Source organism: Ipomoea nil, unplaced genomic scaffold (assembly GCF_001879475.1).
Source record: "Ipomoea nil cultivar Tokyo-kokei standard unplaced genomic scaffold, Asagao_1.1 scaffold0176, whole genome shotgun sequence".
NCBI classification, from domain to species: domain Eukaryota; kingdom Viridiplantae; phylum Streptophyta; class Magnoliopsida; order Solanales; family Convolvulaceae; genus Ipomoea; species Ipomoea nil.
In genome coordinates, this window is record NW_017616604.1 from 2,435,003 (window position 1) to 2,458,302 (window position 23,300).

General features: G+C 34.0%; 1 protein-coding gene across 2 annotated transcripts; it reads left to right on the top strand.

Moving 5' to 3' along the window:
* The first annotated feature begins 9,460 nt into the window (after positions 1-9,460).
* On the top strand, positions 9,461-13,024 carry LOC109177296 (probable LRR receptor-like serine/threonine-protein kinase At2g24230). 2 transcript variants are annotated; one of them, XM_019326612.1, is made up of 2 exons: positions 9,461-9,845; positions 9,941-13,024. In XM_019326612.1, the coding sequence occupies exon 2, from the start codon at positions 10,228-10,230 to the stop codon at positions 12,817-12,819; it is 2,592 nt and encodes an 863-aa protein (XP_019182157.1). In that variant the 5' UTR covers positions 9,461-9,845; positions 9,941-10,227; the 3' UTR covers positions 12,820-13,024. The 2 variants fall into 2 exon arrangements, with proteins under 2 accessions (XP_019182157.1, XP_019182163.1); XM_019326618.1 differs by having other exon boundaries at positions 10,053-13,024.
* Positions 13,025-23,300: the final 10,276 nt, after the last annotated feature.

A 23,300-nucleotide genomic window follows, 5' to 3' on the forward strand; every position in this document is an offset into this window, starting at 1 on the left:
AACAATATTTCATAATACAATACTTTCAAAAGCACAAACCATTCCTTAACATATGACTCATTGGCAACCTACAACCACCATTATATTCTGTGGCACATGCCATTATTGGTATAATGGTCCAAAAAGACTCGACGATTCGGAATGAGTCGGGCTCAATGATTCAGAATGAGCTGGATGGAACGTTCCAATAAATAATTCAAAAGACTCGACGATTCGGAATGAGTCAAGCTCGACGATTCGGAATGAGCAATTAGGAATGTTCCAAGCCAAACAAAACAAACAACAAAATGTAGGTTGCCTCATGAGTTTGATCAAATAATCAAAATAGTTCTTATAATCAAATAGCCCGATGTAGCAAAAATCATTTCCTTAAAATCACATAACAAAGTACATATTTCCAAAATAGATAATAAGTTTATCAAACTAAGAAATATGCAAGGTTTAAACCATTCTCAAAATAATAATTTTCTTAGTACATAACTCTTTAAAAATCATAGAATGGTTTATTAAACCAAAGTAATTTCAAAGGGATTGAAATGGCTTAGTTGGAAAGAACTTAAATTAATAAGCATGAGGTTAAGGGTTTAAGTCTCACTTTAATTAAATAATTCATTTAATTAGCATATATTACATATATAAAATAAACATAAGCCATATTAGCAAGCAAAATCGAACTCTAGATCAATAAACTCTAGCACAGTAGCCATAAACCATTCTACCATCACTACACATGGTGATAATTTCAGTCAGAAATTTAGCTTAACTCTCATTCTGAAAACACAGTCCAACAAACCCAAACACCTTCTCAATCCAGACTTCAGCTTAGCATTTCAAACCCAAAAACATATCATAGTCCAAAATATCTTTAACTCATACTAACCCTAAAATGGATATTCAAAGTAGTTGAGATTATTATCCCATAATAAGTTATGGGTTTTGCAAAATAAGGAGAGAAGAGTTAATCACTTACCTAAAACATCCAAATCTTAGCTATTTAGCTCGCCAAATATTCCTTGTCAAAAATTCCTAATATTTGCAAACATCAATCTTAGGGCTCAAATGATAAACCCAACTCAAAGAGCGAAATATGAAGGTCAAACTCACCTAGAATACTCCAATAGCTTTGAGATCTAAGCTTGAAGAAGATGGAGATCAAAGCTTCAAGGTTTTTCCATTCCTCTATCAATCTAGCCAATATTATCTTTTTCTTCTTTCAAATGAGATGGTCTTCCAAGTTAAAAGAGATTCCTTAAGCTTTAAGGATAAAGAGGGGTAATTTAGTAAATTCATCCAATATCAATTTTAATAACCTTTGACTTGTTGACCTATTTTAAAAGATAGTGGGTATTACACCTAGATACTTTCCAAAATTTGGAGCCTGCACCACTCCCAAGATACTGGCAACCTCCTCCCTGTCCTCATCACGTGTGTTCTTACTATAGCAAATACTTGATTTATAGTAATTCACTGCTTGCCCAGACATTTCCTCATACACTGATAAACATCGCTTTACCACTCCAGCCTCTTGGGCAGTTGCTCTAAAGAAGAGTAAACTGTCATCTGCAAAGAATAAATGGGATATAGGGGGGGCTCCTCTAGCTACTCTGCAACCATGTAATTCTCCCCTTGTCTGGGCCTGTTGTAACAATAATGAAAGTCCTTCAGCACAAATAATAAAGAGATAGGGTGACAGGGGATCACCCTGCCTCAAACCTCGAGTTGGACTGATTTGTTCACTTCGTGTTCCCCCAACCAATATACTGTACGAGACTGAGGTTACACATAACATTATTAACTCCACCCATCTTTCATCAAATCCCAACGCTAGCATCATATTACGCAGAAAGGGTCACTCCATCCGATCATAGGCTTTCGCCATATCCAGTTTCAAAGCCCCCCATCCTGTGATTCCACATTGCTTTCTGTTCAAAAAATGACCAACTTCGGCAGCAATCAAAATATTATCTGTTATTAATCTGTCAGATATAAAAGCACTCTGGGTGTCAGATATAATATCCCCCATGAGTGGCTTCATTCTGGCAGCTATGACCTTAGCCACAATCCTGTAGATCACATTACTTAACGCTATCGGTCTATAGTCCGAGACCACTTCAGGGGTTTTCTTTTTGGGGATCAGGATTATATTCGTATCATTTAGGCTAGCAGGAAACGAGCGAGTATTAAGACAATTCACAATATAGGTCGACACATCACCACCCACTACATCCCAGAAATGCTGGTAGAAACCCGGATTCATTCCATCCGGTCCTGGTGCTTTGTCAGGAAACATAGAAAATAGAGCATTCTTAACCTCAATAACATCAAAGGGTCGCAAGAGCGTCTCATTCTGTACCTGTGTTACTCGAGAGCCTATATTTCCAAAGAACTCCCCATTATCATTAGGAGAACCGGAGCTAAAGATATTCCGATAATAGTTCAAGATAATATTCCTCATAGCCTCTCCCTCAACCCAATTCACACTATCATTCATAATCTTAACAATAGTATTCTTTTTCTTGCGATAAGATGCATACCTGTGATAAAATTTCGTGTTCGCATCCGCATCCTTAAGCCAATGCTGCTTGGCCCTCTACCTCCAGTATGCATCCTCCTGGGCTTCAATACGATTCAGGCACTCCTCTAAACGTTGAAATTCAGCCAATGAGGCTGGGTCATTACACCCCCTTAGACGTAACTGCTCCTTTCGTAGGTTCCTTATTCGTTCACCAAACTTATGAAATCGATCTCCTCCCCAGCGCGCTAAACGATTTCCACAAAGAGAAATACATTCCTGCAAACTCCTTCCTCCACCTTCATTCCACGACTTTTCCACGACATCTCTACATCCTTCATCATGCAGCCATGCCATTTCAAAATGAAACCCTCTTCTCAAACCACCCCTCCTCTCCCGAAGATTCAGAATCCCAAGGAAAAGAGCATAATGATCCGATTTTCGGGTTAATATATTCTGCACACTAGCATCCGGCACTTTCTCACGCCAGCTCTGGTTAGCCAAAACTTTGTCTAACCTTTCCTCTATCCAATTTGGTGTGCCTTTTCCTTAAATTAATTTTATTTAAAAAAAAAAAAAAAACACCTAGGCGCTAGGCGCTCCCCAGACGCCCAAAGAACACCTAGCGATTTTTACAACCTTGTACACAATAATTTTTAATTAAAATGTAATTTCTTATATGTTCATAGAAAAATATTACATTTCAACTAAAAAATATTACATGTATCATATAAAAAGTGTCACACAAAACTAATTCAGAGACTAAAAATGGAAGAAATATATATTACATCTAATTATTGGAAGAGAAAGTAAATTAATAATAATAACAATAAATTATGTCGGTTGAGTAGTTTCTACTCTTCCAATACCTCATGAATGCAAATCATTAAACACCCATCCAGGCCACCTCTTGCTTCATGGTAACCTCATGAGTAATTATATTGAATACTGCTGTATGAATTATATCCTTATATTTGTGTCTTTTGCCTTGTCCTCCCTATGATCTGATTTTTTATTTTTTTATTTTTTATTTAGGTGAGAATGGAATCTCGTCTTCATTATCCAAAAGTGTGCATTAGATAAATATCGAGTCACTTTCGTGTAAGCTCGCAAACCATATAAGAGAGGTAAATTGCACTAAAAATATCCTGTATTGCAATGAGAATCACACAATTGAGAGGGTGTTGACAATAATTAAACTTGTAATCTGACTTTTAGGTACGAGAATCATGTTTCACTCACTCGATCTCTTTTAGGGGCAAATAAAAATATTTTAAAATCTTAATTGCATGATGCACAATAGAGTTGTTGCAGCCAAGTCCCTAGGTCCAAGGTTGTAACGAGTGATGATATAGATGGGAAAAGTAATACTACACAATCCATAATCCTTTTTGGATGGGTCCACTAAGGGAATGCCATTATGATTTATTCACCCAAACAGCTCATTATGTATTTATGTGGATGTTACCATCACAGTGTTCCCCTTTACAGATGGTAAAAAGTGAATTTAATGATATCACAATTTCCATATGTTATCAATACACACATTTTATAATTTAGTATTCATCATACTATTAAAATTAATATATTGACAATAATATATATATATATATATATATATATATATATATATATATATATATATATATTATTGTCAAGATCAACGCTTATCAATTACTACCACGCCAAAATTAAAGCTACTCGGCCCTCTAAACATCGACCGCATATCATGATTCTAATTATGCAATGGGACTCAATCCTCCAAGTCTTGTTAATTAGAATCAAATGCTTACTACGGCATTAAAAGCTATATTTGGTAGTAAAGACGTAATTTTATTTCTTTATACTGCATTTCAATAGTAGAATACTGAACTCGACTCTCCAAATCTTCACCCAACAATTATTTTATAATACTCAATTTACATTATCATATTATAAAAACTATAGTGACTATTATTGTATTTTATCTTTTGCTAATTATAAGTAATAAAAAAAACATAAACAGTGAATATATGTTGTATACGATTGTATGCTATGTTGATAGGATGAGTTTCATATTTTTTTATGGACAAAGGTCACACAGTGATGATAACAAAAAGTACATTTTTTATTTTTTAATATATTAAAAGTACACCAAGACTTTGTCGTTTAGTGGCACCAAGTTGTACTTAGCTTTCATATGAGAGATTGTGGGTTTGAGTTTTGGGTTCGAGTTTTAGTGGGGTGATATTGACTCTTTCTGTGTCTATCACAGAGTCAGTAATGCTATAAAACAATACTAAAAATACATTATACAAAATAATAATATACTTTCCTTAAATATAATGTACATTTTAATAAATTAAAAGAACATTATTTGTATATTGATGGTATATTATTTGATGGTATAATTCACACAATAATGATTGTTTTTTTTTTTTTTTTAAATTTATGAATGACAGATGTATGTTTAGGTGATCTGCACTTGTATGAGTACCTTTGTGTATATGTGTAAAAAATTAGTATGCAAAATATTATATAAAAACATGCATGCATGCATGGATATTTTGATGCATGGATATTTTGAATTCTTTATGGTTGAATTTACATGCATGCAGGGTGGATCCAAAAGGGGACAATTGGAGCAGTTGCCCCCTTTCACCCCTTTATATATATATTTATATATTTATATATATATATATATATATATATATATATATATATATATATATATATATATATATAGTACGGAGTAGTAATTTATATATAGAAAAATGTATATACAAATACTAGATGTTTAGGTACTTTAGTTGGTTGTTCCATTAAATTAAAATGTAGTACTATATGTCATGATCAAGTCCTATTAGCAATACTTTCTTTTATAGGAGACTATATTTGTGATTCATATCAAATTCTCATATTTTGCTGTAGACATTTTTTAATTCATTTGAATTTTGCCACCACTAAAAAAAATTCTTTGATCTGTCCCATGCATGCATAGTATCTTATGAAACTTTAAAACATTTATACAAAGTACGTAACAAGAAGGTTGGTAATCATCTAAGTTGGTCAGACAGTTGATTTAGAAACCTCCTTAATTAGTTTGAGTCGCTTATCCTATGGACAATTTGAATTGATTTACTCACTAGGGTTACAAGTCGGACTTTTCTCAGAACACACTCTCGAATAGCGAGGACATATTTTCTTAGGTAAATAAATAAATAAAAAAGCTTGGTATAAATATAACTACATTATGTTACAAAATTTTACATTTATACATAGGGATTGGACTTTCTTGTAAATCAAAGAAGCTTGGTATAAAGATAACTACATTAAGTTACAAGAATATACATTTATACTACTTATGTATATATAGTATATACAAAGATTTGTCAAAAAAAAAATGTATACATACAAACATAAGCTTTGCTTTGTTAGCAACTATAGGTTGTAGGGTTCAAATTTACCAAAAAAATGAACTAGTTTGGTTGGCATGAGTGACCATACACTTCCATCCCTTAAGAGAGGCCAGAAGTTCAAAATCTCCTTTCTTATGAAAAAATCAATATGATCAGTATTTTGTCCCTTAATTGAGCCTACCCGGTGCAAACGAAAATTAGTCTAAGTATGGTATGAACTTAAATGTGCCTCCTATATTTAGGGTCTACTCATGACACACCTCGTGATCTGACACGCCTTATTGTGGAGGCATATTTCACTATTTACCTGATTTATCTTCTCCACCAGTCTCTCTGACAGGAGCGGGACTTAAAATTAGGTTTCAAACTTATGTATATATACAAACATATTCAAGTATATGTATTAAATGATGAAACAATGTAATCAATAACAAACTTTTTTTGCTTCTTCTTCAAATGGACCTCTTTAATTTGCATTCATTTACAACTATATTGCTTGTTGCCTGTTGTGAAGCAGTTGGACCTGGTAGGACCTGTGATGCCACTATATATGGAGGTCAACCACTGCATTCATCACTAGTAAATGTGGAAGGAAGATGCAGTAGAATTAATTGTTCACCGTAGTAAAAATTCTAACTCAATTACTTTATGACTTTACTGATGTGACTTGAATCCAAATTAATTTTACTGTGATGAAACTGACTTTATGAGGTCATCGAACCTATGACATCTTATTTGGAAGAGTTATAGAGGTACTAGTGAACTACAAGCTACTTGGTAAGAAAGAGTGATTTATTTTAACAAGTTATAATAATTTTAGGGAGAAAATGGGAGCTCTAATTAGCTGGAATCTTCCTTTCTTATCACAACAATGATTAAATTACTAAATAATTTTAAAAATCTCAAAGGAAGATGATTCTAATGGAAACAAAATCTGGAATATTTTATTTCTATGAACAACCACAGTGCTAGAATTAGAGTTTATTTAGTATCAATTCAGAGTACATTCTGATAACGAATTCGAACTTTTTCAGAAATAAATGAGTTTTTCTTTTTTTGAAATCAATGAGTTTATTTAGTAGATTTATAATTTAAGATTTTTTACTAAATAATTTAAAATCTTTGCAATTAAAGATCAATATATTTCTAAAATACATTAAAATATTTATTAAATGTAAAGATTTGACTTTTAAAATTAGAAAATCATCAAACACAAAAATAAGTAATGACAAGTCTATTTAGTTATGTATAATACATGAATAGTAAGATGACAAACAAAATAAGACAAAAAGAATAAATTATGCCAGCATGACTGGTGTTTATTACCTTCCTTTTAGGGTTCCTAGTCTCATTGAAACTGTAAATAATTTTGTTTTTTTTTTTGAAGTTTATAATGCTGTAAAAAAAAAAAAAAAAAAATCTTGGCAGAGGGGCCTTAAATCGAGTCTAATCATTACTCGATTGGATTAATCTTGTTCAATATTTCGTAGTGTGCAAGTATGTATATATGCGCGTGTGTGTTATGTGTATGTATGTGTGTATCAGTCGTTATATTATGGAATAAGGTTCAAATTGGTCACTGAACGTAACCTGAAAATGCAATTAGGTTACTGAACGAAAAAAAAGTGCAATTAGGCCACTGAACACTCCAAAAATGTACAATTTCACATGATAGCAGGTTACCCTCAATTTTAGCAGGGTATCTGCTTACGTGGCAGCTGAGTTGGCATTTTTAATAAATTTTAATTAATTTTTAATAAATTTTAATAATAACTTTTTATTAAATTTTTTTTTTAAAAATAAAAACGACTTTATTTTATTTTTTATTTAATTTTTTCTAATTTTTTTTAATAAAATTTATTATTAAAATTAATTATTAAAAATTATTTAAAAATTATTAAAAATGACAACTAAGCTACCACGTAAGCAGGTAACCTGCTAAAATTGATGGTAACCTGCTATCCGGTAAAATTGCATACGTTTGGAGAGTTCAGTGGCCTAATTGCACATTTTTTGAGTGTTCAATGGCCTAATTGCACTTTTTTTCGTTTAGTGGCCTAATTGCATTTTCAGGTTACGTTCAGTGGCCAATTTGAACCTTATTCCTTATATTATAGACCGCGGTGCATGTGCACCGCGGTCAAAAACGACGCCGTTTCTTTAAGTAAAGAAACGGTCCGCCGTTAGAGTTAACGGAGTCCGTTTGCTTGGTATATTAAACACTAACTGACATTACAGTATATCCAAACCGACACTGCAGTTATATCAAAATGATACTGTAGTTATAGTGAAATGAAACTGCAGTGTATATAAACTGAAACTGAATAACATTTCACATATTTGAGTGTATATTGTACAATGAAGCTGTAATTATATCAAAATGATCATGTAGTTGTGTTTTAATGAAACTATAGTGTATATAAAATAAAATTAAATAACATTTTCACATATTTGAGTCTATAAATATCGAATGAAACTATAATTATATCAAAATGAAACTGTAGTTGTGTTCAACTGAAACTGCAGTGTATACAAAATGACACTGAATAACAGAGTTACTTTTTGCAAAAGGGTGCGAAACGGCGGAAATAAACACTGTTAATTTTCATTTAAAAAAAAAAGACACGCGGTGCATAATCGATTATGCACCGCGGTGCATAATATAATTTCCTGTGTGTATATATATTTATAGTTAATTCAATTTTTTGTCCTGAATTTATAAGTATCTATTTACGGTTATAGTCATTTTTTTCAAAGCATCCCTTTTAGTTATAATATTATTGTGACATGACTATTTTTAGTCATCTACCAACATAACAGTTTAAATGTTGTTAAATACAATGATATTTTGGTCTTTAATTATATTTTAAAAAAAAATATAAAAATAAAAATATAGCAGGTCAATCCACTTTGTATTAAAAAAAAATCGAAATGTCTTTATATTTAACAGCATTAAACGATTTTGTTGACGAAAGACAAAAAATAATCATACCACAAAAATATTATGACCAAACGAAAATGTTCAAATAAAAAATGACTAATTATGGACTGTCACATATAAATGTATGAAAAAAATGAAATAAACTCATATATATATATATATATATATATATATATATATATATATATATATATATATATATATATATATATATATATATATATATATATATATATAGTTGCTACTTATTTCCTTTTATAACGCTATAATTTTATTAAAATAAAATATCTAGGGGAGATGGGTAGTCCCAAATAATACTTGACCAAGTGTATATACTAGTATTGTTCCAAACAAGGCTTAACTCAGTGTAGATACTGGTGTAATATAAATAAATAAATAAATAAATAAATAAATAAGGTTGTTAATTATTTGGTTTTATAAATTTTATAATTTTTTTTTTAAAATTATGATATTGCACTGTAATATTGTAGAAGTTTGAAAATATGATTAAAATGGGAATTTTATTTATGATTCTAGGTTGAAAAAAATTGCATATCCATTAAATATTTTGACCAAAGTATAATTTTCTCCATGATATTGTATTCAAGAGAAAAAAAAAAAAAGGCAAGACTTGAAAGACCATATATTCATTCAATCCTGCAGCAGAATCATTAATTTCCACCAACAGCTCTCTGCTAAATCCATTATTCATCACCCAAAAGCCCCTTTCCTTCATTCCTTTTCATTTATGAACCTCAAACTTTAATGCCTCACCCCTACCTCACCAGTGTCAATTTGCTGCCCCCAACTAGATTCTAAAAACAAAGTTAAAAAAGAAAATTGCTTTTGTGTTCTCTGTTTCACTTCAAAGTAGCTTTTGTTGTTTCATTTGAGGAGGGATGTTCTAAGAATTTTGGAGCATCTCAAGTGCTATTCAGCTTTGGGTTTTGTTTTCTGTGTTGGGTTCATTAGACATGCATGGTTCTCTGACAAGGTAAGTTTTGTAAGTTCACATTCTTTTGTTTTTCTTTTCTATCATACTGTATTGTCCTCACAATCCCACACTTTCTTTCTTTTCCTATACTGCAGCCTTTCACTTGTGTGCCACTTCCACTGGTTCTTGGCTCAAACCCACTGCTCAAGATTTGATTTTTGACCAGAAATAAAATTATTTTATGTTATGTGGTTTTGGTTTTAGCAGATGTCTTTGGAATCTGTGTTGGTTTTTGATAAGGTTTGAAAAGAGAGTGGTAATAGTCTGAGAAAGGAGACTTTTTGGGGTTGTTGACTTGTTGGTGTTTTTCAATTCTGAGGGGAAATTAAGAAATTTCCCTTTTAAAGAACAGTAGCCGTACAGATTGGCGCCTAATACTCTGATGGGGGTTGGAATTTTGGGGTTTTTTCTGGTGGTTTCTGTGTGTTTTAGGCCATTGGTTTGCCAGCAACCCAACACTGATGGGTTCTTTGTCTCCAGTTTTCTGCAAAATATGGGTTTGAAGTCTTCCAAAGTTCACAACTTTTCTGCTCACTTTTGTTCTTGGCAAGGTGTGTTCTGTGACTCCAAAGAGGAAAGGGTTGTCAGGTTGGTGGCTACTGGGTTGGGTCTATCTGGTGTGGTTTCTGAGAACACCATTGGCAAGCTCACAATGCTTGAGATATTGGATCTAAGTAACAATAATCTCACTGCTTTGCCTTCTGATATTTGGAGTTTGGGTTCTTTGAAGTTCCTTAACCTGTCATTCAACCATCTCTCTGGGGTTCTCTCTAGTAACATTGGGAATTTCGCTAAACTCGAAAGCTTGGACCTTTCTCACAACAATTTCTCTGGGAGCTTGCCAGAAGCAATGAGTTCTCTTTTAAGTTTGCAGTCTCTTAATCTGAGCCGAAACGGTTTTGATTCAAAGGTTCCTTCAGGGATTATGAACTGCCACTCCCTGGTTTCCCTTGACCTTTCAGGGAACAAGCTCGGTGATTCTCTCCATGATGGCTTTGGTGCCGCGTTTCCTAAGCTTCAGTTCTTGAATCTTGCGGAGAATGAGATTCATGGGAAGGATTCGGTTTTATCGGGGATGGTTTCACTCACTTATCTCAATGTTTCAGGCAATTTGTTCAAGGGCTCTGTTGTTGGTGTTTTTGGAGGTCCATTGGAGGTGGTTGATTTGAGCAGAAACCAGTTTCAAGGCCACTTTTCTCAGGTAAACCTTGGCTCCAATTTCAGCTGGTCTAATCTGGTTTATATCGATTTATCTGAGAATCAGCTTAGTGGAGAAATTTTCATGGAGTTAAATAGTGCTCAGAACCTTAAACACTTGAATCTTGCATACAACCGATTTTCCCATCAACGATTTCCACATATTGGTATGGTTCGTGATCTGGAATACCTGAATTTGTCTTCGACCAATTTAATTGGTGAAATCCCGAGTGAACTTTCGTTACTTAGTAGCTTGAAAACACTTGATATTTCCAGAAACCATCTTAGCAGTCATATTCCCATGTTAAACACGAAAAAGTTGAAAATCCTTGATGTTTCGTACAACAATTTGAGCGGTGAAATCCCGCTATCCCTTGTTGAGATACTTCCATCGATGATTAGGTTTAACTTCTCCTACAACAATGTGACCTTTTGTTCTTCGCAAATCCCCCCTGCTACCCTTCAATCGGCTTTCATTGGGTCATCTGATGGGTGTCCCATTGCTGCTAATCCTTCTCTTTTCAAAGGAAAAGCCTCGAAGCACAGGGGACTTAAACTTGTTTTGGCTTTAACCTTTTCCCTAACCTTTTCCATAGTTGTTATTCTTCTGGCCTTGCTGTTTCTAGCCTTTGGTTGTCGTCGAAAACCCACAAAATGGGCTGTAAAGCAGAGTTCTTGTAAGGAAGAGCAAAGCATGTCGGGCCCATTCTCATTTCGGACCGATTCCACCACTTGGGTTGCTGATGTGAAGCAAGCTAACTCGGTTCCCGTGGTGATCTTCGAGAAGCCGTTGTTGAATTTGACGTTTTCAGACCTCTTGTCTGCAACTTCTAATTTCGACCAAGGCACGTTGCTGGCTGAAGGAAGGTTCGGGCCTGTTTATCGAGGATATTTACCCGGTGGCATTCATGTGGCTGTCAAAGTCTTGGTTCATGGATCAACTATGACTAACCAAGAAGCTGCAAGGGAGCTTGAATACCTCGGGCGGATTAAACATCCTAACCTTGTCCCCTTGACGGGTTACTGCCTGGCGGGAGAGCAAAGAATCGCTATTTATGATTACATGGAAAATGGGAATTTGCATAATCTGCTTCACGACCTTCCACTCGGGGTCCAAACAACCGAGGATTGGAGCACAGACACCTGGGAACTGCAGGACGACAGTAATGGTATTCAGAATGTCGGGTCCGAGGGATTGTTAACCACTTGGGTATTCAGACATAAAATTGCACTTGGCACGGCAAGAGCCCTCGCGTTTCTCCATCATGGCTGCTCGCCTCCAATCATACACCGAGATGTCAAGGCTAGCAGCGTGTATCTTGACTGTAGCCTCGAGCCCAGGCTTTCTGATTTTGGACTAGCTAAAATCTTCGGGAATGGTCTTGAAGATGAGATTGCTCGGGGTTCACCTGGATACATACCACCCGAGTTTCTCCAACCAGCTGAGACAAGCTCCCCTAAAACCCCAACTCCAAAATCCGATGTCTATGGATTTGGTGTCATTCTCTTCGAGCTACTAACTGGTAAAAAACCCGTTGGAGATGATTACCCAGAAGAGAAAGACGGGAATTTGGTTATTTGGGTGAGAGGATTAGTGAGGAAAAACCAGGGATTAAGAGCTATTGATCCAAAAATCCATGGAACAGCACCAGAAACACAGATGGAAGAAGCCTTGAAGATTGGTTATTTATGCACAGCAGACTCTCCTTCAAAGCGGCCAAGTATGCAGCAGGTAGTTGGACTTCTCAAGGATATCGAGAGCATTACAAAGCAATGAGGACCGATCGAGATCTAAGTAATCTCGACTTCATAATCCTCCTCATCTGTCTGCTTTCCATTTTGAGTTCCCATAGCGGGGACTGTACAGTACTCCAAGCTTTTTGTTTGCCATGTTTCTCATATATATATCTAATTTATATGCATATTCTTGGCACTTGATGAACAGCAGATCATTCCAAATTTCCAATTATTTTCACTTCTTTCTCTCCGCTTTGATTCATTTTCGAGCTTTTTGGCACATCTTATCTGTTTCCCGGTTTTCTTTCACTCTGAAAAAGCAATTTGCTAGTGTCAAATGTTACTACAATTATAGTTGCATATAATCATGCTTTAGTCACTATGCTTAAGTCTTCAAATTTTATGCAGTGAAGTTTTCTTCTTCACCCAAGTCCTCATCTTTTCTGCAATTTGCCTATTTATATTATACTTTGAAGCTTGATAACAATGACTGTTTTGTGAGTGTTTTTGTGTGTATGGGACATAAAATCTGCCATTTTTGTGCTTGTTTTGTGGTAGAAGGGTTTGTTAGGTCTACAAGAGGAAGCCATGGAGTTGCTACAACTCAAAGTTACATCACTTATTGCCATGATCTTTCTTCTCATACTTGATTGGATCTTTTTATATTTGATAATATGAGTATGTCTTTATAATGGTCAATTCATGAACACTCAAGAAATATATATAGATAATTATGTTGTCATATCAGGATGAAAAGGTAAGATCTTGCCAATCTTACTAGACACTTTAAGCATGGGTATGCCTTCATAATGTTGACTAATGCTAACCTTATCAATTAGGGGTGTACATGTTGCATATATAATATGCAAACATAAATCTATAATCTAACTATTAGTTTAGACTTTTAGTTGAAACGTAGTACATCATTTGAGTTAATATCAGAGCCAACCCCCCATACACAAGGTCATAGATTCGTGGCTTTGAATCTTTATATCACTCATAAAAAGAAAATACGGTTCACATGTTTCGTGGAGTTCATAAAAAGGTAACTGATCCACACAAGTTAGAGGGCACGTTGAGTTTATAATATATAAGGGCGGATCTACAATGGGGGTAGATGCCCCCTCCCCCACCCTCATCCCCTTTATATATATATATATATATATATATATATATATATATATATATATATATAGAGGTCCCTTATGTATATACATAGTAAACACTTATATTTATTAAATATACCTAAATTTAATCAAAGGTTGGGCTAGCTTAGATGGTGATGTATGTTGTTTCCATCTCAAATGTCATAAGTTTAAATAAATCCTAAAGCATGAATTTTTTAAATTTTGTGTCATTTATAATGTGTTTTCTATTCGAACCATTTTATCTAATTAATTATATTTCATTTTTTTTTTACCGTGTTTTGATGTATTTTGATTAATTTTTTTTTTAATCCCTATTCAACAATATTTATCGTGTTTCATTTTCTCTTTCAAAATATCTGATTAGTTTTAATCTTTTACCCCACTGAATAAGATTTCTAGATTCGCCCAATTTGCAATCCAACTTTAATTAGTTTAAATTTTTAGTTAAGATGGAGTACAGAATTATACAATTGATTAATTCGGTAACTGTGATATGAACTTTTAATTAATTGGAATTTTAAATAGTTTAATGGTTAATCAAATCAAAATATGTAAGAATTGAATAATGAAAATAACTTAATGAGTTAATACTCAAAATTGTCCTCGACTATAGTGGTTTTTCTCAATTTTGTCCTAAACGACTTTGATGACTTAATATAGTCCCAGAGTTTTGTGTTTTTACTCAGTTTAGTCCCAAATTTTTGTATTTTTGCTCAATTTAGTCACACATTTGTTATTCCATCCATTTGTTGTTAAATAAATAGACAATTCAGTCATTTTAATATTAGCATCTCTTTACTCGTAGACATGTGAAGTGCGACATCTCTCTTTTTTTACGAATTACTCACAGAATAACTCTTAAACCTGCGAATATAAAATTTGATTCGTAGGTCTAGGAGTAATTCTGGGTGTAATTCGTGCAAGAAAGAAGGATTTCTCACTTCGCATGTTGAAAGTAAAAAGAGGTCGATATTGATATTATTGAATTGTCCCTTTTTTTAACACCAATTTGACAGAATAACAAACGGAGGACTAAATTGAGCGAAACACAAAAGTCTGAGACAATATTAGGTCACCAAAGTCATTTAGGACAAAATTAAGAAAAACCACTATATTCGAGGACAATTTTGAGTATTATAAGTTAGCATAATGAACAAACCTTCTATTATGACTTTTTCTCCGATCCTAATCACACTATAATGATTCTCTTTATATATTCATTGTATTATTCCTCGTTTGATGGACCTTTTATATCCCTATAAATAGTATCTTCGTGTATATTATATTATTAAGTATTCAATAACAATTAATTCTTCCAAAGTTATTATTCTTTTTAGATTTATTGTTCTCGTCTGGTATCAACAAACCTAAAAAATTCATGGCTGCCAACCCAACTCCCACCACCGATGACACTATGCCGTCACCAACCATAGGTGACTTAATGTCCTCTTCTCATACCCTCTTTGATATATCATCTACCTAAGGGCGAAACCAGGATTTGTTGGTGCGGGGGGCCAATCATAATTTGAGAGAGAATAACGATGAATTGAGAATAATTAACAACATAACTTGAGGGTAAAACTTCTCTACCAACTTGCAAACGTCATCAATTTTGAATGATATATGCATCTCTTTTGGATCTAACGATGAACTGAGAATAATTAACTTCATTGCTTTATCATCAAACCTATTGCTCAACTCTTGTAATTGAGAATCAATCACGGCATTAAAAATATCATATTTGTAATGTTGCCCAATTGTTAATTCATCTTGTTGATGCCTAGACCTTCCTCTTCTTGCAATATATTAAGCATCAAAATTCGGCACAATTATGTTGACAGTTTCACAAAAAGACTTCACACTTGCAATTAATTCATCCTTCACTGTCTTTTAAATTTTGAATAAGCAACTTAGTAGATGACACAAGATGCATTAAACATTGTAAAAACCCTTTAAACAAATTTGAAATTAGAAGTGTGGATCAAAAAGGAAAAAATTCATTAATTTTAGATAAATGAATATGGGAAAAAAAAAGAATAAGAAATATGTATAAGCCATATTTTTGGCATATACATATTTCAAGAAGAAGAAATTTTGAGCATGTTAGATAATATGTGATTGTGTATGTCCAAGAAAAAGAAATCATATTTTTTGCCGGGGTTAGTTGTGAACTTGCGAATCAAATAAGATTTTGAAAGATTAGTTTAAAAGTTTTTTGTTTGGAGAGTGCAGATACTTTGGTGAAGTAATTGTTATGCTGTGGAACTGCGTCCACCTTGTAAGGTGGACATGGTTCTATGCTCATAATTAATGAACTATATGTTTATAATTACAAAGCTATATATTCATAATTTTTGAACTTCATATTCATAGTTATTGAACTTTATATTCACAATTACAGAACTCTATGTTTATAATTACTGAACTATAGGTTCATAATTATAAAGCTATATATTCATAATTTTTGAACTTCAAATATTCACAATTATTGAATCTCTATATTCATAATTACAGAACTATATGTTCATAATTATGTTCACAACTCTATGCTCATAACTATAGATCTTTATGCTCATAATTTTTGAACTATATATTCATAATTATGAAAAATTTTGAAATCGTATCCACCTTACAAGGTGGAAACGATGTAAGGTGAACACGCCACAGTATAATTATCATAATTTGCCTTGGCGAAGGGGGCCAAAAATATAATAATAATATACTATTAATATTTTTTTGAGGGGGAAGGGGGGCCAAGGGCCCAAGACGCCAAGATATAGTTTTCCTCTAAATCATCCACCCATATTATTATTAAATAAATTTTTTGGGGGAGGGGGGCCAAGGCCCGGCCCCCTGCAGTACTAACGTCCCTCCGCCCCTGCATCTACCCCTCCACCATTCATAAATACCCTATAGACAATTCATCACTTTGTATCCATAAAACTTACATCCTCTAATTATTTATTCTGGAAGACCCATCTTGTTTTGTTTCTTCGAGGGCAAGATTTCAGTGGTTATGTAAATGACACACTCATGTGTCCAACTTCTTTTATTAACGCCCCGGATAGATTTTCCTTAGTATGTAGCCAATCTTGCGGTTCAAAATTGAGTACATCAGGATGCATATATTTTGTCAATGCTCATCTCATCGTCTCTATCCGATGAGGTTATGTACGTTGTTGTGGGTCATACCACGTCCCGTGCCCTGTGGTTAGCTATTGAAGATGCATTTGGGTCTTCCTCTCTGGCACGTTCTTTGAGTCTCCTTAGTCAGTTGCAGTCTTTGTGCCAAGGAGATTCCACAACGAGTGAATATCTTGACAAAGTCAAGGTTTTAATTAGACTACTTGCCGAAGCTGGTCGACCAATTGTATTATATGAACATAATCTCTATCTTTTCAAGGACCTCCAACCTGAGTATCGCACGATGGTTTCATCGTTTACTACCAGGGAACCAACTCAATGATTACCTCACTGCACATCGGTTTATATATGTCGATGATGTCTCTTTAGCTACTCCTTCAGCCTAGCCGTCAATACTTGTTGAGAGAACAAATACCAACCACTGCATCTTCGCAACAGTACAATTTTACTCAAAATCGTGGTCGTGGACATGGAAATAAAGGAGGCCGAGGTCGTGGACACAGTCGGGGTTAGGTTCTAAAGTGTTAGATCTACAACAATTTTGGTCGTACTGCTCTACAATGTTACCAGAGATACTCAGGTTCCCCCATTCCTCGGCCAAATTTGACTTATGCAAATGATCTAGCTGCGCTCCGTTTTCTCAGAATTGACTTCCTGACATTAGAGCTACACATCATGTCACTCTAGACTCCTCTTCGCTACAACCAGTGGAAACCCACATCGGCAATGACACTCTTCAAGTTGATAGTGGTAAATGTTTGAATATTTCTAGTATTGAAAACACTTCATTATCCCTTCAATACCGTACCCCACGTTGTGTATATCTCTCAGAGAGAAAAGATAATTTTTTTTTTTTTTTTGCAGACTATTACATAAAAGTGATGTTTATTTAATAATCACTCATTCACACACACACACAAAAAAAAAAAAAAAAAAAATCACTTTGAAATATTACTCAGTGAGACATGCTTATCCACAATTTATTATGGTTGTGATGATTCTTATATCACATCACTTTAATTGTAATGTTCCATAGTGTGGTTTCAACATTCAAATATTTGCTGCAAGTCAAATTTATATCGCTTCTTCTCATCATCTTTCTACTCGTACTAATTCAACACATGCAATTTAATATATATATATATATATATATATATATATATATATATATATATATATATATATATATATATATATAATTGTACTGATTATATGTAAGATACTTGATAATAGTAATGAGTTTAAGCATTGAAATTTAAATGGTAATGAGAATCAAATACTTGGTAGTAATAATGAGTTTAAGTAAAAAGAATCACTTGGTAGTAAATAAGAATTAGAATCAAAATAAATAAAAATAAAATAAATAAATAAATAAATATATATATATATATATATATATATATATATATATGTGTGTGTGTGTGTGTGTGTGTGTGTGTGTGTGTGTGTATGTGTGTGTGTGTGTGTGTGTGTGTGTGTGTGTGTGTGTGTGTTAAAATTCCATATTTAATGTATGGATAATGACCTTTTTATTTTTGTTTTCATTTTTTCCTTATTTTTGATTCTATTGTTCAAAAGTAGAAGAGTAAAAGGGTAATGGATTTAGTAATTATTAAAGGATTTAATTCTAATAGTAGGATAATAAAATTAGGCAAACAAACATACTATGAGTATCAAAAGTTCAAAACTCATAGTAGGGTGCACAAGTCCGATCCCTAACCAAACACCAACTTAGTATAGTCTAATAATATGTGTGATTATCTGTTCTATACTTTCTCAAACATTCTTAATCTTGCGACTACCCATTTGGAATAGTAATAGATGTGTCATCAAGTTATATAGTAGACTAGTAGTTGGCTGATTTTATCAAATAATAAAAAGACATATTATTATTTAGGCTAAAGTGTCATCCCGCACCATGAGTCATTCCCGGTTATTCATGCCGCACCATGATCGTTAATAAGTGATATTTAGATCCATAAACCATTCTTTTTTTTTTTGCCTAGAACTTTTTATAGGTTTCCCGATAATCATGATGACATGACACGGTAATAAGCTGATGTGGTCTTATTTCTCGGTCCAAGTGTTTTTTATTTTTTTATTTTTAAAAAGAAAACTAAACGGTTTTCCTAAGAGTTAATTCCAGCAATGGTCCCTCGAGTATGTTGATTTTCCACATTTAGTCCCTGTCTTTTAATTTGGACAATTTAACCACCCAACTATTAAAATTTTTCCAATTGAGATCCTTCCGTCAATTGTTGTTAAGTGAGCGTCAATTTCAGGGGCAAATGGATACTTTTACTTACTCAGCGTATTTCTCCCCATCTATTGGCCACGCCGCCGTGAAAACGCAACAACTAGTTCCAGTTCCTAGGATGCTAATGCCTATGACCATATCTCTGCTCACAAGCTGGTGGTGAGGGATGTGATGTCCGATTTTTCCGGCTCCAGTCGAGTAATTGCAGGTGTTGTTGTGGATATGTTCAGCACAAACATGATTGATGTTGCCGATGAGTTTGGACTTCCCAACTACGTGATTTATACCTCCGACGCTGGCTTTCTTGGACTCAAGTTTTACGCCCAGACGCTCAAAGATGATTACGGCCGGGACATTGCCGACTACCGAGGCTCAGAAGCGGAGCTGTCGGTTCCGAGTTTCGCGCACCCTGTACCGGCTAAGGTCTTGCCTACTCCCGTGCTGGACAAATATGGCCTTTTGATGGTCCAAGACTGAGCTCGAATGATCAGACGAACAAAATGAATTCTGATTAACACATTCTTGAAGCTAGAGGCGCACGCGATTGCATCTCTATCTGACGAGAAGTTCCCGTCCATTTACGAGGAAAAGGAAGAAGAAGATGAAGAACGAGTTTTAATGTCATCATTATTATGACCATTCCCCGCCTTCCTCATTTCGTCGAGATTTCTGAACGGAAAACTTTGGGTCGGGCCGCCGAACCCCTTTTTTCTAAGTTTCTGGCATCTCAAGAAAGGGAGAATGCAGGATTTTCCATAACAGGATGAAAATAGCGGCCAAGCCTAAACTGAAAGCCTGCAAAACTCTAAGAATCTCCATTTTCTATATAATTTAATAGTCGGATGGTTATATTGTCTAAATTAAAAGATGGAGACTAAATGTGAAAAATCAACATACTGGGAGACCATTACTGGAATTAACTCATTTCCCTAATTCCTACCCCAAACTCTAATTCGGTATTGTCGGAAACGGCTTTGCACTGGTGGTCGCCGACACCTCCGCCGTGCACAGCATTCTCGTCCACAAATCCAACGAGGATAAAATCATGATCCTCGATTCTCACAAGCTCATGGGCGCTAGCGGCAAAGCCGACGACCGTGTTCAATTTACGGAATACATTCAGAAGAATGTAGCGTTGTATAGTTCCGCAACGACATTCCTTTGACGACCGCCGCTGCCGCGAACTTCACCAGAGGCGAGCTTGCCACTGCCTTGCGAAAAGAATCTATACTTTGTGAATATCCTCCTGGCTGGCTATGATAAGGAGACATGCCCTTCTCTATACTCTGTAATCGGCATCAAATGCAAGGATGGAATCGTCATGGGCCGGTGTGGAGAAGCTGATTGCTTCGAAGATGATGTTGCCAGTATCTAATCGGCGAATCACTTCGTTCGTCGCCATTCCGACATTTGCTGCTGATGGGAGGCAAATTGTTGCAATAACTAAATCTGAAGCAACCAGCTAGCTATCTATGGTGAACCTATTCCAGTGAAAGAACTTGCTAGTTAATAGTTATGTACACTTTATTATGGTGGCTCTGGCCTTTTGGTTGTGGGGTGATTCTTGAAGGATATGATAGAGATGGACCACAGTTACGTTGTACATGCTTGAACCTTCTGGAGTTTCTTATAGGTACTTTGGTGCTGCCATTGGAAAGGGCAGGTAAGCTATTAAAATTGAAATTGAGATATTGAAAAACCTTTTGCTATGGACCTGTCATTGAAGAAGTTAATACTGAGCCGGTGGTGGAACGCGTGAAGGAGGAAGACGACCACGACATAATGTGTTCAACAGCCCGAATTCCGATACCTATATATGTCATATTTGGAGAGGCAAAGATTGAATATTTGAGCTCTCAGCTTCAGTCCCAGGCATGAAAATGAAAGCAGGCTTTGCGTGCAAGGTAGATAGTCCACGCTGTCAGCAAGAATGCTAGAAGAAAAATGAAAAATGAAAAAAAAAAAAAGTCCATGTCAACATATGATAACCTTTAACCGGTAGGCAACCTATAAAAAATTCTAAGCGAACAAAAATTAATAGTTTATGAATCTAAATATCACTTATTAAAGATCATGGTGCAGCATGAATAACCAGAAATGGTTCAGAGTGCGGGATGACACTTTAGCCTATTATTTAACACCAAAATGAAGTCTTATCTCTGTCCCATTTTATATGTCATACTTACTATTCATTGGTCAATCAACTCTTTCTTCTTTGTTTATTTTCTTTAGTATTTTTTTATTATTTTTAATTTGATTTTTTGTGTAGTTTCTAAATATATAAACTTTGTATAATAATAATAAACTTAATATTATGAAAAATTGTATTAAAAATAATTTCAGTTAAGTCTCATTAATCAAATCAGAAACATAAAATGAAACGAAAGGAGTATCAAATATCTTAAATGAGTTAATACCCAAAGTCGTCCTCGACTATAGTGGTTTTTCTCAATTTCGTCCTAAACGACTTTGGTGACCTAATATCGTCCCAGACTTTTGTGTTTCGCTCAATTTAGTCCTCCATTTGTTATTTCGTCAAAATTGGTGTTAAATAAAGGGACAATTCAGTAATGTCAATATTGATCTCTCTTTACTTTCAACTTGTGAAGTGTGAAATTCCTCTTTCTTGTACGAATTACACCCAGAATTACTCCCGGACCTACAAATCAAATTTTATATTCGCAGTTTTAGGAGTAATTCTGGGAGTAATTCGTAAAAAAAAAAAAGGGATTTCGCAGTTCACATGTCTTTGAGTAAAGAGATGCCATTATTAAAATTACTGAATTGTCTATTTATTTAACATCAAATGGACAGAATAACAAATGAGGGACTAAATTGAGCAAAAACACAAAAGTCTGGGACTAAATTGAGCGAAACACAAAAGTCTGGGACGATATTAGGTCACCAAAGTCGTTTAGGACGAAATTGAGAAAAACCACTATAGTCGAGGACGATTTTGGGTATTAATAGAAAATGATTTTAAAGTTATTACAGGAATAGAAACGTGTTACTATTACTAGATGCAATATAGATGTGTACATTATGTTTTCTTTCTTATACACTCATAAATTATTTCAAATTTTATAAAATTCCTATTTTTTTGAAACAAAAGAACATATTTCATTAAATCATTAAACTGGCGATACAATCAGGAGGTACAAAAGACCAAAATCTCGAGTCAGCCGAAGAATCAGTTGCCCGTGCAAGAACATGAGCCACTTGGTTCGCTGATCTCTAAAATTCCTATTAGTTGTTAACACATTTAAATATAATATATACATTGTGCATAATTTGTTATATATTTACAAATTCTTTCAATTTTTTATTATTTGTATTATCTTTTTTCTCTTTATACATTTTACAATTTTTTTTTCTCATAATAATTCTAACACTTGTGCTTTTACATTTATTTTAATTATATAATTCCGTTATCATTTTTATTTATTGAGTATTTTTACTGGATGTAAACCAACTTAGGTTATCCATAGTTGATCGTTCAAATCAAGAAAGAAAATAGGATGCTCATGTTGGAAGTCATATTTGTAACCGTGTGGTTACCAAGTCAACAGTCTGACCAACTTTATTGAGATTGTCATTTTGCTTGTGGTTATGTTTGACAAACCTATTTGAAAAGTTATAAGCTAGAAAACTGAAGAACCGTTAAACTAGTTAATTATACTTAAAAGTGTTTGGTAAAATTAACTTTTTGATAAACTGATAAATGTAAAAAGATTAAAAATGACATCTTTCATAAAATTTAAATATGTTGTTTCCATATTAAAATTTAACATTCTGAAATGAAACTATTAGCATAATCATGATCTAGCATCCCATAATGAAGTAGCAATATTGTTGCGAATCTCTTGTATCTCAATAGAGATCTCACTTAAATTTTTGTTGATTGATATATTACTATTTGAATCTTGAAGTTCATCAGGCGGTATGTAATTTGGATGCTGCTCAAGCACATTG